Source organism: Camellia sinensis, unplaced genomic scaffold (genome assembly GCF_055761805.1).
Source record: "Camellia sinensis isolate YWXY unplaced genomic scaffold, ASM5576180v1 Unanchor3, whole genome shotgun sequence".
Classification (NCBI taxonomy): Eukaryota; Viridiplantae; Streptophyta; class Magnoliopsida; order Ericales; family Theaceae; genus Camellia; species Camellia sinensis.
Genome location: NW_028129178.1, coordinates 11,612,863 through 11,630,622, shown reverse-complemented (window position 1 = coordinate 11,630,622; position 17,760 = coordinate 11,612,863). Strand labels below are relative to the sequence as shown.

At 35.6% G+C, this 17,760-nt stretch overlaps 2 protein-coding genes across 4 annotated transcripts; both read right to left on the bottom strand.

Moving 5' to 3' along the window:
• Window positions 1–2,736: 2,736 nt before the first annotated feature.
• Window positions 2,737–9,305, bottom strand: LOC145816173 (uncharacterized). 3 transcript variants are annotated; one of them, XR_014358613.1, is made up of 13 exons: window positions 8,933–9,305; window positions 8,457–8,625; window positions 8,211–8,291; window positions 6,702–6,784; window positions 6,514–6,629; window positions 6,293–6,403; window positions 5,306–5,415; window positions 4,728–5,037; window positions 4,535–4,646; window positions 4,236–4,286; window positions 4,036–4,125; window positions 3,634–3,711; window positions 2,737–3,001 (listed from the first exon to the last, which is right to left on the bottom strand). XR_014358613.1 is itself a non-coding variant. In XM_082912462.1 (13 exons), exons 1-13 carry the CDS (start codon window positions 9,078–9,080, stop codon window positions 2,948–2,950), a joined length of 1,479 nt encoding a protein of 492 aa, XP_082768588.1. In that variant the 5' UTR covers window positions 9,081–9,305; the 3' UTR covers window positions 2,737–2,947. The 3 variants fall into 3 exon arrangements, 2 of the variants coding, with proteins under 2 accessions (XP_082768588.1, XP_082768589.1); XM_082912462.1 differs by having other exon boundaries at window positions 4,569–4,646; XM_082912463.1 differs by lacking the exon at window positions 4,236–4,286 and having other exon boundaries at window positions 4,569–4,646.
• A 1,090-nt stretch (window positions 9,306–10,395) lies between these two features.
• On the bottom strand, window positions 10,396–17,619 carry LOC145816089 (monocopper oxidase-like protein SKU5). The gene is made up of 6 exons (XM_082912332.1): window positions 17,167–17,619; window positions 16,778–16,887; window positions 16,410–16,680; window positions 16,172–16,311; window positions 11,945–12,310; window positions 10,396–10,405 (listed from the first exon to the last, which is right to left on the bottom strand). The coding sequence occupies exons 1-6, from the start codon at window positions 17,305–17,307 to the stop codon at window positions 10,396–10,398; spliced, it is 1,038 nt and encodes a 345-aa protein (XP_082768458.1). The 5' UTR covers window positions 17,308–17,619.
• Window positions 17,620–17,760: the final 141 nt, after the last annotated feature.

The following is a 17,760-nucleotide window of genomic DNA, read 5'->3' as shown; positions in this document are numbered from 1 at the left end:
GCTTGAGGAATGATCATTATTGTGTGTGCTAAAATTTGACTGACCACACACATCAATAAGATCTTTTCCCTCTTGGAAATCTGGAAATGAAGATGATCTTCTAAATGAATTTGCAAGACAGGAACTGTTAGTGCCTTGTTCGACTTTTTTTTTCAAACGGGCACTCCGATGCTAAAACTTTCTCTCTCCCTCTAGAACTAGAGAATAATCAATAGCATAATACAGAAAGGTGTAATCAATTACTAGAACATGCATAATGTGTACCTCAACGCAGTGCTCTTATATATGCCTATCTTTTTGCATCCTAGGTTTTCTTTTCCATGTAGGACGCTACTTGCCTTGTAAGTATTTATTATTTAAAATTTCTTTTCCTAATTGGGTTGGGTTTAATCTCCTCAAGATCCCCATTCTCACCCAACTTAAGAGTCAACTTCTTATTGGGATTTCACTAGGAATGACAATGGGTCGGGGCGGGGCCGGGGACCACACTCCCCGTCCCCGATCCCCGAAGTTTAAAAAATCCCCATCCCCATCCCCGATCCCCGGTGGGGGAACCCATCACCCCCCGTCCCCGTCCCCTAACGGGGATCGGGTTTCCCCGACCCTGAAAAATCCCAGAGGTTTTTTTTTTTTTTTTTTTTTTTTTTTAAAAAAATTTGTTCAAGAACAACAAATCAATATAACAGATCTGAATACCAACAATCATCATCAACAAATTTAAATTAAAAAAAAATTAATCTAAAAAAAAATATATATGTTTTCATCATCATCAACAGATTTAAATTAAAAAAAAAACAATTTGAAAAAAATATATATATGCTTTCATCATCATCAACATATTTAAATTTTAAAAAAAAAATCTGAAAAAAGCAGATCTGAGTACCAACAATCAGATTAGAGAGAGAGAGAGAGAGATAACAGATCTGAGTACAGATCTGAGAGACGATGGCTGTGGCGAGATCGACGGTGGCTGTGGCAGTGGGTTCGGTGGTGGTGAGAGAGAGACTGACCTTCTGCGGCGGCGGTGGTGGTGTCGGTGGCCATGAGGAATAGAGAGAGAAAGAAACCTAGGTGAGGAGAAAAGAGAGAGAGAGGGGGGTCGGGGCCAACGGTGGTGGTGGGACACGGCGACTGTGAGAGTGAGAGAGGTGGTGGTGGGACACGACGACTGTGAGAGTGAGAGAGTTGAGAGAGAGTGAGAGAGTGATTCAGACAGTGAGATATATAATACACTAGATGTATAATACAACTAAACACTAACACAGGTATATAGCGGGGATGTTTTGGGAAAATTTCGGGGCGGGGCCAGAGCCCAAGAGCCTATCCCCGCCCCCAGTCCGAAAAATCATCGGGGATGTATTTTTTAATATCGGCCCCGACTCTGTGGGGAATAATTTTCGGGGAAAACCCTATTTATCGGGCGGGGCGGTCTGGGTCCCCGTCGGGCCGGGTTTATATTGCCATCCCTAAATTTCACCACCTAGGAGTTATACTTTGATTGGAGTTTGACCAATGTTACATCCTCAACCAGTATTATCTCATTTGGCACCACAATCTGAGTTGAGTACAATTACATCATATTCCAATAAACCAAATAGATCATTAGGGTAGTTGATGGAAACATATCATGAACAACACATGACATATTAATTGCATTTTAGAGATGAAACTACTTTTATTTGTTTTTACCAATTCGAATTATGTTTGTATGATGAAAATATTAAATTATAGACAAAAAAAGCTCACTTTCGTGAACTTGCAGACAACAAAACAGGTGGGGACAAGGGGAGGAGGTGGCCGAGCGAAGGAAAGTGGCGAGACGTGGTGCAGTTAAGCAGGTGGTGACTAGTTGTAAAAGAAAACGGGCAAGTGATGAGGAAGATGATGATGAAGTTGTAATTAAATGGTATAAATGTAAATTAATGTTTTCCGTTAACGGCGTCAATGACATTCCTAATTAAACCCTATCGAGTTTTAAATATTAAGGGGAAAATGGGTCATGGTCAAAAGAAATTTATCCAATTTTTAATTGATCCAATACCGCTGTAGCAGCTACACAATTTTCTCAGGTATTGGGACAATGCACCAGGAACACCATTTTTTTTCTTCTCCTCTTTCGTTTATACTCCGTTTGGGCAGAAAAAAAAGAAATTATTTTCTGTATTGTCTAGTGTTTAGTGCAATAAAAAACGAAAGTCAATAGAAAATATTTTTCACGGTCAATGGAAAATGTTTTCCATTTTTAAAAAGCAAAAAACATTTTCTGATTTAAATTTTACTAATGTCACCACACCACCACCACACTTCTCACCACCACCACACTTCTCACCTCCACCACCACACGACCATCACCATGGCCACCACAATGATCACCATTGCCATCACCGCCATGCCACCACCTCCACCTGCACCTTCCTTTCACCACTACCATTACCAGACATAGAAAAATATTTGCCGAAAAAATGAAAGTTTTCTATAAAAAAATGTTCTCCGTTTTTTCCGTCCGAAAAAATGAAAGTTTTCTATAAAAAATGTTCTCCGTTTTTTCCGTCCAAACAAAAGGAGCGTTAGAATAACTGATATCTCTCAATTGCCAACATGGATGACATAGTATGCTCTGGGCATTGACCGAATACCTCTAGGAGCTACAATTGTGTGGTCTCTCAGGCATTGAAACAATGCCCCAGAAACACAATCCCCAAAAAAAAATGTTACACCACCATACCAAATGATGCAAACCAAACCAAATTCAAAGTTATTTTATTAATGCTCAAAATAACACTTCGGATGTATAAAGAATATAATTTTGACAAATTACAACTGAAACAATTTGTGTGCTCAACACTGTCACTAATTGAAAAATGCTTTGTGTCTGATGATTGTCTGGGATAACAATAATGTTAAAAGGTGAAATTTCAAAAAGCTTCGGATGTGGCGGTTACATGATCTAAAAGACCAACTCTTCAACTAAACCAACTGTATAGTGTCCAGTGTTCCTACCCTGCACGAGAAAACCAACACATTACACGGATTTAATACATGGGAATCAACAGCATTCAATAGCAGTAGTTAGTGTTGCAGAGAATGGAAGCATTTTTTTGTTTTTTTTGGTTGCTATTTCTTTTACTCCAAAAATTGTTGACGAGAAGATTTCAACCAATCAAGCCACTTTTTTTTTTTTTTTTTTGGAATTAGGAAATGCCCTCAGGCTACAAAGGAGAATAAAAAAGTAACGAGTCCTTAAGATAGGCAGGGGATTCCGAACCCAATCTAAAGGTAAAACTCCCTTGAATTGAGCAGAAGCCAGCCAATGGGCAGCTCGGTTGATAATCAAGCCACCTTGAACTAGCAAATAGGCTAAAAAATAACCAGCCCACAAAAACAGGGTTCCAAACACCATAAAAATCAGGTCAAATTGATGGGAACTCGTATCATTGACGGAAATTTATGAAAAAGTTAACCACTTGTCAAAAAGTTTTGTATAGCATGATATGACAAACTGTAACATTTTATAGAGAAACCACATTTAATTGATATCGATACTTCCGTTTCGTACATTGAAAAGGTAAATAATTACTATAAAACCGCAGGTGAAAGACATGTAGAATTTAATCTTGGTTGAAAATAGATTACCTGGGACAAAATTCGTTGCTTGTTCCTAATTTGAGTCCTTGCCTTGTTCACGACTGAGTTAGGTGACTTGTAGAACCTCTGTATGAAAGAGTAAATCATATTAAAAGGAAACTAATAAAACATAATAAAGAGAAAAAAAAAAAAAAAAAAAAAAAAACACCAGGAAGCAAATATGAAGAAAGAAAAAATATAAATCAATCAGCCACAAACAATCAACAGAAACAATGCTTATTGATCCTACAGAGTAAAACTTTTCATGTACAGTGTTAAGGTCCCTACGTTGTCATGAATAGACTTTTTTTCATGCCTTGTACATAGAGAAGCCAAATTGGCAATGGTAAAGCATAATACCTAAAAGTATATAGACAAAATAAAATTGCAGAGCAAATGGTATGAACTAACCTTGTCAAAACTAGACATATGATGTTCATTTCCTAAAAGCTGCGTTCTCTGCGGTGTAAACCCAAATAAATTGTAGAGAAATTCATTTTCCTGTTTAAACCCAAGGAAAAAGAGGTAATAGGAAAGAGGAAAATCAGGAATCATTGACAAATCCAAAAAGAAGAGAACAATACCAAGGAATGGTTGAGGGAAAAAAAAACCTGCATGTGTTTTATGAAACCTCCCCCAATAAGACGCTTTAAAAAGTTTAGCTGTTAAAAGGAAATAAGAAACACAAAGGGGGAAAATTGAGATTGGAAAACACAAAATTAGTAAGAATAATTCTACACATACTAACAATCTTACTAAAAATATAAGATGCCAAATGTGATTGGTTGTCAAAACAACAATGACATTTAAACATCCGATGATGTTTAGACATCCAATGATGTTTAGACATGTATGTTTTTAGTAAGGTTTTAAGTAGATGTAGCATTGGTCAATTAGTATAGGCACTCACAATCAAAAGCAAGATTGAAGAGTAGGGGAGGAACCTGTATCAATTGAGACCACAACGTTGTGTTAAGTGGGACACCTCCAATCTTCATTGAGGTTTCTGGAGGATAGCCAGACTGTTTTTCTTTGTGCAGTAAGATCATTATAACAGCTAACATAGAAATCAAAAAATATATGGAAAACTAATTAGGTAATACCTCAAGAAAATGAAGAATGTCCCGGAACAAGTTCCGCTGACTGTTAAGATCTTTCTTATTAGATCCTTTACCACCTGCCTCCATGGAAAGGTTTCTTACTTGATTTAGGATTTTCCCCCGCAATCCCTGTATATTGGCAAACATCCGAGAAACATTCCTTTCATGAATGGAGCTGTCACTAAATGCTTTGGCTTCACCAGAGAGCTTCTCCAAATCTCCTATCTCAAAAATTAAAGCAAGTGCTTCACCAGCTGTAATGCGTATAGATCTATCATCCTTTTCTAGCAGAGTAGAAAAATAAGAAATCGACCTGCATCATTATCAGAATAGTAAATTCATTTCTAACTAAATTTTCTTAACAGCAGCAATTGACCTTGCAGTTCACTGTTATATATTCAACCCTTTTGGAAGGTTATGAGGTCTAGATCCTATAACTGTCCCAGCATAGTAAACAAATCCTAAGAAGGCCAGAAACAGAAATGTACTGTGCGTACAGTAGTGTCCTATGTACACACACACACACACACACACACACACACACACAGAGATCAGTGAAGCTAAAAGCCAGATTTACTCACTCTTGCCAGTTTTTAGGATCAAGTGTCCAACCATCCATAGTTGTAAGCAGAAATGACCAAGCAGACACCATTGTCATTATTACAGATGATGAAGGTTTAGTGGCAACTACCTGAGTAGAGAAGTACCATTAGTTTTCCAAAACATATTAAATACAACTACCATCTAATAGATCAACAACCAAGACCTACAACATTACATGTCAACGCGTACTAAGTTGACATGAGGAGCATTTTCATAAATTTATACTGGCTACAATTTACAAACAAAGCCAACAAAATCAAAATGTCTACAGCAATAATAGGCAAAAAGGAAATAAATATAAACTTGAATAACATGGCATGATCAAGTGTCCAAAAAGTACATTTGCAGACCAGGATACACACATAAACATGCCACTTGACATGATTAAATGCATTTCCAACTATGAAGCATGGGTGCTTCGAAAAACATGTCGTACCTGTACCGGGTACGTAACGGCATATGGTATTTCATATGGTACTTCTGCATACGTACCGTGTACACATAACACGTACCTAAATTTTTTCTTCTTAATTTTTGGTGTACCTAGACGTACCTAGTACCCAAGCCATATCATACCTCAGTTAAAACAATATTTTCTTCTACTACAAGGATAAAATTCCTTTCACTAGACTTCTTTTTTATTTTTAGTTATGCTTAGCATGATTTTAAAATTAAGCTATGATTTGTAAGTTATTTAATATATTGACATTTAATTTTGATTTATACCTTTACTTTTGGCATAAAATGTTAATTGTAGGTTGATCTCAACAAATTAAACTATTTAATCAATTTTTGCACTACTCTAGATTAAAAATAAATATTTTTTTACAAACGTACCAAGCCGTATCTGTACCCTACTTTTTTTAGATTTTACCGTATCAACGTACTCGTATCGTACCAATACCAGTACTCGTACCTGTATCCGTGCTTCATAGATTTCCAATAAGAGAAATTTGCATACATACATTGGAGCCCTGTTTTGGATGAACCACTTGCCACATTATTTGCATTGCTTTTTCTGTTTCCTCTGGCTCAGTTCCACCGACAAAGGTAACAATAGCCAAACACTCCAGTAACTACAAAAAAAAAAAATCCATATTTTCAGTTAACCAAAAGGTTTCAGAGAAATTGCAAGAATAAAGAACTAAATGATATCACCTAGTCAAAATACAAATAACAAACATACCGATGATGTCTTGGATGCCACAGACCCGGATTTTAGAGCCTGTGAAATAGGGGGGACTGAATCTTCCAATATTTCTTGTGCTTTGTCCCCAGGACCAGTGGTCAGAGCCAACAATCCTACCATGGCATACTTATTTAAAAATACTCAAAATGAAACAAAAGAGAGTAAATGATGGGTTAAAGACTTACCAATGACACGAGATGCTAAAGATATCTCATTCACAGACCCCCGCTTTATCGAATTCAGACACTGATGCAGTAAGGTAACAAACCTAAATGCAAAACACCACACGAATCCATAAATATATGGATACGATAGGAACAGTGCAACATAGACAATTTTATAATACTCATAGCTGTAGGCAGTAGATGAGTCAACACACAAAGGTATACCTTTTTTTCTTTTTTTTTGGGTTCTCTTTTGTTCCCTGATTTTCACTTTGTAGACACAAATTTTAAAACATAAAGTGTTTCAATACATTTCAAAATTTTATGTTACAAATGTCCACTGTTTAGTTTTTGGACTAAACAGTGTTGATTATTTGAATAGTAGGTTCTTATTTCCGATCTGTATTTCAGATCGTTAATTACACATTTTATACAAATGAAACCTCCGATTAATGAAGAATAAAATAAACAACAAAAGACAATTTAAGAAAAATAAATATTTTATTGAAATTGTTATGGGCTTTGAACCCTCGAATATAAAATACAATTCTTGGGTTTGGAACCCTTTACCTATTCATCGCCATTAGCGTAGGCACTTGAGTTCTCTAGGCTTCTCTTCTTCTTTCTTGTAACGACTTCTTTAGCTCTCAATTTCTTTCTCTCTCTCTCTGATCTTTTCACTTTTGATTTTCTGATATCTCGTCTTGTGTGATGGTCCTCATATTTATAGAGGGCCATCAGGTGATAGGAATGCTTCATCTTCAATTTGAATTTCAAATTGAATAATAGTGCCATTTGAAGTTTGAATAATAGCGCTATCTGATTAATTGTATATCTTATTAACCGGATTGATCTTTGGAGTTTCATCCTGTGTGGTGTCCTTGTTGTAGGCTCTACAGGTGTCATCTTTCGTAGGCTCCACATGTCACTTGAGCATTTTAAATGACGTCTTGAGATACGACGTTGTTTTATTTATGCACTTCAATGGATTCTTTTTAGGAAGTGATTACCTATAACATTCCTATCATAGGCTATATAAGTGTCATTGACTGATTGACCGTATTTGAAATTTTAACATAAATTTGTTGAAATTTATGTGCCAACACACTTCACAACCAACAACATGAAAATCAATGAGTGGGGATTAAAAAAACAAAAAAAAAATAGAACATATTCAGCCTGGGAGCATGAAATCAATCATGGTGATTACATCGCGCAAACTCCAATACATGCAAATGCATACTACTTGAAATAGGATAATAAAAAAATTGAAAAAAGGTCATTGTAGTGCATCAAAACAAAGATTGATGTTCATCCTCTGCTGAACCTTCTAAAAAATATATAAACTAACAGTGACCTGAAATTCATGATGAACACAAACAACTGAAACAAAGGGAATCACAACTCCTGTATTTGATATTTTTCTAATTTAAAAAATGAAAAAGACACACAATAAAAATCCTTAACAAAACATTTAAAAAAAGAAAAAGACAATAAAATTTGAAAAAGAAATCCAATAAAAATCCTTACTTCTTTTCGACAAACTCGTGCGGCAAGTTGCTATTAAAAGCCTCTATAATTGCTACCAAAGCCTTCTCTCTTGTTGACCCCCTTCATCCAAAAAAACAAAAAGAAAATGAGACAACATTAACATTCAGGTAAAAGATTGCATTGGTAGGGTTAAAAGACGGCAAATTTCACATAGTTAAGGCTCTGTTACCATTTATAGCACAATTCACGGATGCAAACATAATAAACTTAACTAAAAGTAAGCACCTTTTCTCGTATAAGGCATCTAAGCATTGATCAAGTAAACTCTCTTTAACCAGCTGCACCTCTTCAGTGCCGAACATCTCCATGTTATTTGATTGGTCACTCGACCACGAACTCGCACCATCAATATCTTCGGTAGCCAACATCGCAGCATGCTTACGTTGAGAACTACCTGCAAAATACAGCAAAACCAATACCCAGACACCCTCAATTCCATCCCCCATAAAAAAGAAAAAAAGAAAAAAGGCTTATTTGTCACTAAATCAACCCATCCAAACAGAGTGTTAAGCAGAATTGCCAATGCTGTATTAGGGTTTTGCTGAGTCTATTCGTTGTTAAACATAAATTATAACATTAACTGAATAGAATAACAACGATTTGATTGAACATGACATCGAAGAGAAAATCTGAATTAATCAAATAGAGAAACCCTAGCTAGAATAATCAATACATAAATAAATAAAAAATACAGAACTTACGCTTTCCCATTGGTGAGGTTGCGTAGATCAAATGAAAGTAGGTGGATGAGTAGGAATCAGAGGGTGAAAAGATTTGCAGAAGAAGAGATCGAAGGAGTGAGATTGAATTGAAAGAAGGCAGCGAAATTGAGTTGAATCCGAGGACCATGTATCCATTAAAATTTTGAGAGGTACGGAAACAGAGAGATTTTCTCTTTTTCTTTCTCGGTCTCTAGATTTGAGGTCGTATAGATTTAGGGAGAAAATAACGGAATTTGGAGAGAGAGAGGCGGGAAAAAGTTTATATAGTATTGGGAAGGCGGAGAGAGAGAGAGAGACGAAGGAGTTGGAGGGACGGGGGTGTTTTGCTGCTGAGGGAAACGCAGGAATATCATTCAGTCAAATTGGGTGGTTTGTAATATTCGGCGCATACTAGCCACGTGGCATGATCTGGACCGTGTTCGGAGAGACTGGGGTAACCGTTTTTTATTATTATTATTATTTTATTTTGAGCAAAAGGACAATTGTGTTTATACTGGGTCATGAGTTAGGAATTTACGTCAATGAGAATAATATACGAGAAAAAAAATCATAATATATGTGATAATTATAGTAATTTTGTTAGTAATTATTACATTTTTTTGTTTAAATTTTATTGATTGGATATATTACATTAGTATAATGATGTGGTATACTTGACCTATAGAATAATTTCTTGTTAATACTTGATCAAACATAAAAAATGACCATTGGAATACCATTGCTATAATTTGACATAATAATATTGTTCATTGTCAAATTATACCAATAGCAATAACAATATAGCAACCACCATTGGAGATGCTCTAAGTGTTTGTTGAAGGCTGGTTTGGCTCTTCTGTTTAGATTTTAAAAAAATTTAACCAAAATTCCTTAGGCTCAACATGTTAGTGTGTAAAGGATAATCTAAAATATTTTACTTCTTAAACCCCCGAGTAGAAGGTGTGTTCTTCATAAAGGACATACACTACAAAAAATTTGATTTTTTGCGACTACAAAATGCCGTCGCAAATACTCATTATGCTATGTTTGCTTAAAAAACTTTTAGCGACGGCAAACGGGGGTCACAATAGAGGACGTTGCAAAAACTTTTTAGTCACCTTTTTTTTGCGACGGCATATGTCACTATTTGCAACGACATTTTACTGTTGCCAATAATGTGTAAAAATAGAGACCTTTTTGCGACAACACTGTTTTACCGTCGCCAAAAGTACTACTTGAGACCGTAGAAATTGCAGTCGCAATTTTTTTTTTTGCGACGGCATATTTCTTTTTGCGACGGTATTGATTATGTCGCAAAAAAGGTTTTGATTTTTTGCGACGGTGTGGTGTCGTCGCAAAAAATGCAATATTTATTAAAAATTATAAAATACCTGTTTTTTGCGACGGTTTGGTGGCGTCAAAAAAAAAAAAACTAAAAAACCGTTGTAAATTAATTAAAAATATTAAAATTGCCTGTATTCAATGAAAAACAATTTAAAAAAAAACCAATAATTGCATAATAATATAAAAATTCCTGTATAGAAATAATAATTTCTCCATAATAAACATATTCTTACATTCATAACTATACATCAACAAAATTAACCCAGTACATAATGTTTCATAATACATATATAATGTTTAAATGCATAATGTTATTCATAATTCAAAATAACATAAATCAAAATTAAAAGTTTTCCTCAGCATTCTCCGTGGTACAAAAACAAAAATTAGTGGCATTTTTCACAGGCATGAAATCCACAAGAAGCAAACTCCTACTCCGGAAATATCTGAAAAAAAAAATAAAAATTAATGACAATATAATTATGAGTTAATATGTTAATTACAAAAAAAACATAAAAATTTAACTACTATACAATTAGAAAGATAATTAAGTAAATAATTGTGCCTAGACCGAAATCCGACTCTAACTCCCAAACCGGGAACCCGATTTGAGTCCTGTCTTCTCCTACAAGTCTCTTGTGCCAAGGCGGTCGTGTGTGCCAAGTTTCATGCTAATCCGACGCCATTTTAGTGATTTTGGGGCGTTAACACTTTGAATTCTAAATTTTTTAAAGAACTAGTTTACCTAAAGTGAAATCCGGCTCTAACTCCCAAATCGGGTACCCGATTCGAGTCCTGTCTTCTCCCAACTACAATAAACATAAAAGATAGGAGAGGAGAAGAGAAGCATTTTTCATAATTAATTATGCAGAATTTTTATGCCAGTTGCATGTTGACATATGTGTCATAATGTAATGGAAACTAAAAACACTTCATTGCACCATGCACAGCTGAATATCAATTTCCATATGAGAATTATATAGATCTAGACCTTATGACAATACCTAACTACATAGACATACCACAAGAAGCCTTCAAATGAAGCATGACTTTAGCGGAATATTCATATTGCATATATAACTCAAATCAACATGATAATTTAATTACTAGATTTCTTATGGCGAAAAAATCTGACGTTCAAAAGAGAGAATCATGAGCACGCAGGAATGCCAAAGATGGATATAACTGTTGATCTCTTCTAGATATTAATGTAAGAACATTAATATGCAGCTAAAAAAACTAAAAACTAAATTTGCTAAAAAAAAAGCAAATTTAAATATTCGGCTAAATATGCAGCTAACAGAGCGATTGTGAGCAACTCACCAAAATTGAACGAGCCTTAAAATAATGTTTTTGAGGTTTTTTTTTGATTTAGTTATTCTAAGTTTTTAAATATATTAAATAATTTTTTTTTACTTTTTAAATTCAAATAATTTACATATATTTAGAAGGAAAATATTTTTTAAAACATTTCAAAGGTTCAAAGGTTCTGTTTTTTTTTATAGCTGAGGAAACATCTAGATCAAGCCTCTCTATAAGCTCACCAGCCTAAAGGACAAGTGGTTCTTAATCACTACTAAGAACAGAAAACATAAAACCTCCTATGTATGATATAATTTATATTCACATAAATAATGTGCCAATGAATCCAAAAAATTGCAAACAAACCTGATGGATCTAGCCTGGTTCATTAAGCAGGTTTTGTCATATTGATCATTTGGTGGGTCCGAAAGGGGACCAGATGCCTTCCCTTTCGAATTTGAATAGTGCAAGATACCAAAACCAATAACTCTTTGCCAGAGTGATTCATTCACAAACCTAGCGCTTGCTACAATGTAGTAATCAGAACTTGCACTCTGATCCATGGTTACCAAGAAAGAATAAGAATGTCCAACATGAATATCTAAGCTAGTGTAATTTTGTTGCACTGTATATGATCCCTCTGTTTTCGCTAAAAGCAGGTTATGGTTCTGAATTCTGAAATTCAAACTTGTTGACACACCAACATTGTGTACACCAATGCGATATGTTTTGTGTAATAATCCGACCTTCATATCTGTTTCCGGTATACTTTTAGTCGCTCGTTTTGTCCATTTAAATGCTTAATGAGAAAATTCCTCGAGAAATTCAGTTTAAGCACATGGATCTTATGATTTGGGACCTATATCTGTTTAATAAGAAGAACATCTATTGCAATTAAGACGTTTGAATCAGAAATTGAGAGCCTTAGAGGCTTGATAATCCAAAATTGATTTTATATTCGAGATCAGTATAATTTTTAAGTTATGATAAGCATTTTTGTGAAATTTCAATTTGGAATGATTAAACTGATTAAATTTCGTCCTATTCAATATATATATATATGTATGCTTTAGCTATTGGACCTATGACCCCTAAACTAAAATATCTCCTGAGAGGATTAGGAAAGGAAAATTAGGAAGAAAAGGGGAGAAGTCTTCCAAGCAAGAGATTGAGAAGGTTTTAGGGATTTCAAAGCTCAAGGTATGTTGATTATACTTTAATTAACTCCTCTCTTGAATATGCGTAGGAATTTCTTGGGTATTCATATGAGTTGGGGTTGAATAGGTGTTTTCATCATTTAATTGATTGTGTTAAGTTGAGATCATGTAAAGGGAATTGTTTCTTATTCTTGATTTTACATGCTTGAATCCAATTATGTGTGAGATTGATATATGTTTGTAATGCTTATGTACATGATTTTTGAATTGTTTCTTAATTTGAGGCAAAGATTGATTTGTTTGAGATGGGGTTACACTTGAATGTTCATAGTTTATCACCTTGTGGGTCAATTTTACATGTTTTTGAGTAATTAGACTTGAAATCAAGCTTAAGAAATGGATAGATCAAGTGTTGGAGCAAAAACCATTTTCGGACTGATGTTTTTTGCCCAGACCGCACGAGCGGCTACGGCACCGCACGAGCGGACTTGAAGAAAAAAAAGAGGTTTTCATTCTGCTTTTGGGCGCTCGAGCGGCCGGGTTCTTCCGCTCGAGTGGAATTGGGCCGCACGAGCGGCCAAAGTGGGCACACGAGCAGCCATCCCTGTTTCAGCATATACTAGGTAACTTTGAACAAGCATATCTTTTGCATCCGAACTCTGTTTTGAGTGATTCTTAAGCCTAAAATCAAGCCCCGGAAGTCTAGTTTCCAATGGTGGTGGTCTCACTCCCAAATTCTAAGTACAGAAATAGTTATTCCCAAATTAGTGATGACTATTCACTTTCTATTTACTGGGTTTGTACCGTTTCTTCGTCTGAACTTTCTCCTATCGATTCCTCTTATCTTATTAGGCATGGATTATAACCTATGGAGGACTAATGAGTCTAGAACCACCATAGCTATTGAGTAAGGAATAAAAAGAGATTGGGTTTATTCTCATAATCTGTTATGTGCATTGTGTTTGTAGGTCAGGACGAGGACATCGTTCCACCGCTATCAGAGACCTACCACTGTGAGTAATAGTACGGAAATGTACATTTTACTTACCAATGATAATTATTGTCACTAACACCCTATTCTTCGTAAGTGTTACACGAACATTTATGACGACTGGAAATCAATGTGAACTTATATGAACGTTGAAAGATTTGCGTACATCGGTATGACTTCGGAATCATTTTGTTCTGTCAATAACGAATATTAACCCTCTGTTAATTATCAGCATACTACGTTACTTCTTAAAGAATAAATGGAACTTATGTTCATCCTTGAACAATGGTATCTGTGTGAATCCAAGATTATTCTATTGTATTACGTATGGACCCCAGGTAGTTCGGAATCTACGACATGAATGCAAAGGTTTAACATCATTATGTGACCCACGTTAGAATGTGAATTGTTCTGTCTTTGTTAAGTGTACTGTAATGACATGATATGACAAAAGATGCCTTATTTTCTGATATGTTACGTTTTGAATTAATGAATGATTGTCGACAAATATAAAAGTACTCATGGCATCCTTAGCTCAAGACCCTTGCCCGGGGGTAATAATACCGTGGTTCAAGTATGTTACAAGTTCCCGGTACCGAAGGTTCCGTTATGGAACTAACAAGCATGCTCTATATTGATTTGTTAGCGTTATTGGATGTACCATGAATAATTAAGCATGAACTCTGATTTCTGTTATGATTCAAGAATAATTAAGAATACATATGAATTTATTTCTGTTTATCCGTTTCGTTTATGCTATGTTATGACATGATATGAATTGATCGGTCTTTAAGACCTAAAGATTTCTGGTATGGAACAAAGTGCTATACGGAACTAAGTGCTGCGATGCGAGTTACCTCTAGAATCCGTGCGAGCCACCTCTTGAATCCATACATATATGATAAGGGCTTTCATGCCGTTCTGTATTTCTGTGAAGGGCTCTATGCCGTTCTGTTAAGGGCTTCATGCCGTTCTGTGCAAGGGCCTAATGCCATTCCGTTCAAGGGCTTAAAGCCATCATGTTTAAAGACTGGCCCTAAGGCCGTTCTGGGATTAATGCAGAATCAAATTAGACATATGCCCTTTTTATTTATATATGCATTGATATGTATTATAATTCAAGATGAGCATTAAATTGTTTATGTACTATTATTCACTGAGCTTCGCTCACTTTGTGTTATGTCTGTTATGTAGCTAATCACTTTGGAAGTCCGTCTTAACCCTTGATGCTCGCCCTTCAGTTATCAACCTCAGTGTGTCCAGGCACCCAGACCAAGCCCATGCATTTCTGTGAAGCTTGTTAAAATTTTGGCTTGCACTTTAATTGTTTACCTAAAGTTAAAATGTATGTATATGACCCCTTTCTTTACCAATGTTTGGTTATACGTTTAGTGAAGGGGCTGAGTACGTGTGTGTATACATATAGTTAAATGGCTCTCAAGTATGTGATCCTGGCATATTAGTATTAGCTCAATGGATGTTATTCACCGTTATTTTATTATATTAAATGCTTTCGTTCAGGCCCCATATGGTATGTATATCAGACTTAGTGTCCGTTTCTGAATAGGTCATACCTAAACTTTTAGGGACAGGTTTGGGGTGTGACATTTTGCCTGGCCAACATTATAATATAAACAATCAGAAGCTAAAAAAATTTAAGGAAATAATGTAAGAAAGAAAAACAACGTTCACAAGCATTGACATGTGTTCCAATATACCTACCAAAAGGAAATGTTATGTTTCAATGCCTGACCAAAAAGTTCTCCTGGGATGTATAGTTCCTAACTATCATGCAGTGGCATGTTGCATGTGAGTGTATGGGTAAATTATTCAACTGTAAGGGTGAATTATAAGCCCTAAAATATGCATGTCCTCAATTTTTCACAAAAATAATAAATGAATAATATATATATACAAGGAAGAAGTGCAATGCTGATGCACATCCTAACACCTAACTTGTTACTTTTGTTAATGTGATTTATATCACATCAAAGAAGTACACTCCATTGCTGAAGCCAAGTCCCAAGTCCTAAGACACAATGAAAGAACATGTTTTCTTAAATAATGCCCTATTTTAATCACAATCTGATGATGGTATTAGTGCTACCATGAGTTTAGTGTGTATTTAACACTAATACCATAAAATACGGTAATTCACCGAAAATAACAAATAAATAGTTAAAATAATTAGAAGAGACAAGAAAGCACATCCTAGCCAAAATTGGAAGGTCAAAAAGCCATATGGTATAAGTTGTTTCAAAAGTAGGTTCAATGCATAAAAGGAACAAGGGCATAGCTCATTCAGAGAATCCAACAAGAACAAATCTGTTCCAACTTCTAAATCAACAAAGTTCCTGAACACATATGACTTATAGACTAATTGATTTGATGATAAACGTATAAGTTATAGCAGATTCTTCAAAAACAGTGTCTCTGAAATACTCACCAGGGTGAACATCAATTGTTTCATAGTCAATGCCGTCAGGAACAAGTGTAGTGTTATATCTATAGGGGCCTTTCCCATTGATAAGAACACCATCCGGCATCCCACGATTTTTCCCTCCATTAAGTTCTCTCCTCAAAGCCTATATATACCAAAACAAGATCAACCACAAGACACATTGCATGCTAAGCTTCAATACACACCTAAAATGTCGATTTAGACGATTTATCAAACACTAACCGTGTGGTTTCGAATGTACCAATCACCAATCAAAATCGTGATATCCCCATCTGAGGTTGCAAAAGGAATTGGAATTATATCCTTATTGTTAATAATAAAACCACCATAACCTCTAGATGCCCTTTGAAAATTGAGCGATGGGAAGTAAAAGAAACTCCCGATCTGATCCTTTACTTGGAATTGGTAAGTCCAATTCCACTTTGGAAGAATCGGACAGTTCGTGCCGAGTACCCCATCTTGCCAAGAACTTCTCCTCTGTTGAATACCAGCCCTGTTCACAACCATTGATTTTTTAAATCCTAAATTACCATCATAGATCCAAAACCCAAATCAAATTAATAAATAAAAAAAACTACTATAAATCATACCAAGTCATGAGAAGGTCCTCACCTAATTTGTTCCTCACATTGACAACTACATTGTTGTTAGTAGTTACATTAATGATAGGCCCTGGAAAATGACCATTAATAGCAATAACCTGCAATTCAAAACAATACAGTTCATGAAAATCACTAAAACCCTAGTAGCTCTTGAATTTCATCACAATGCAGCTCAGGAAAATCCCTAAGCTGACTATACTATATCACTGTAACTTCAAAAACTAAGCATATTTTGCAGATCTGAGACTAAAGACTCAAAATTTTGAAAAACAAAAACTAACCCGCCAACTATTTGTGAAATTTCAGAAAACCCAGATGGAAAGAGGAACAGAGTACATTCGAGAGAAAATAAAGCGAGAAAGAGATCTCAAACAAACCTGTTGGGAAACACCCAAAGGAGAAGCTGTGATGTAAAAGAGCACAAATTCGTAGCTAACAAATGGATCGTCAGCTAAACAGAGGCTCGAGAACAAAGAAATGTAGATGAAGAACAGTGAAACAACGCTATGGGAAGCCATGTATTGGTCTTTTTTGTTTTGAAGATAAAGAGCTAAGTTTTTTTAGCTTTTCTGTGTTATACATTCTCAGAAAGCAAAGAAAAGAAGAGAAACAGCAGAGGAGAGACAAGAAACAGTCTGTGTGAGGAGTGTTTGTAGAGAGAGAGAGAGAGCATACAGGCGTCACCCGTTGAGTGAGTGAGAGAGGAGCGCTTGAGATAGACTAAGCTCGCGCGAGAGAAAGATAGAGACGCCGCACCACCGCTAGCGGTCGTCGAGAGCGATTGACATTGCAGGCCGTTGTCGCTCGTCGAGAGAGAAATCGTCAGTGAACACTCGAGCTTGTTTTGGGGATTTTGGGGCAAGAAGATCTTGTTTCAAAGTTTTAGGGATTTTGGATCAAAATGACAGGGCGCCAAACAATGGGAGAAGCGGGACAAAAAATTTTCATTACTTTTTACGACGGTGTATTTA

Bases quoted from the DNA above. Each gene is read 5' to 3' on its own strand.
- LOC145816173 (XM_082912462.1), bottom strand. From the start codon at position 9,080: ATGGTCCTCGGATTCAACTCAATTTCGCTGCCTTCTTTCAATTCAATC. The intron at 6,404-6,513 runs GTATGTTTGTTA...TTTTTTTTGTAG, and splicing joins TGGCATCCAAGACATCATCG to TTACTGGAGTGTTTGGCTAT. The intron at 3,002-3,633 runs GTAATCTATTTT...TTTCTCGTGCAG, and splicing joins AGCAACGAATTTTGTCCCAG to GGTAGGAACACTGGACACTA.
- LOC145816089 (XM_082912332.1), bottom strand. From the start codon at position 17,307: ATGGCTTCCCATAGCGTTGTTTCACTGTTCTTCATCTACATTTCTTTG. The intron at 16,888-17,166 runs GTTTGTTTGAGA...TTTGAATTGCAG, and splicing joins CTTTGGGTGTTTCCCAACAG to GTTATTGCTATTAATGGTCA. The intron at 12,311-16,171 runs TGAGTATTTCAG...CGGATTATTACA, and splicing joins ACAATTGATGTTCACCCTGG to CAAAACATATCGCATTGGTG.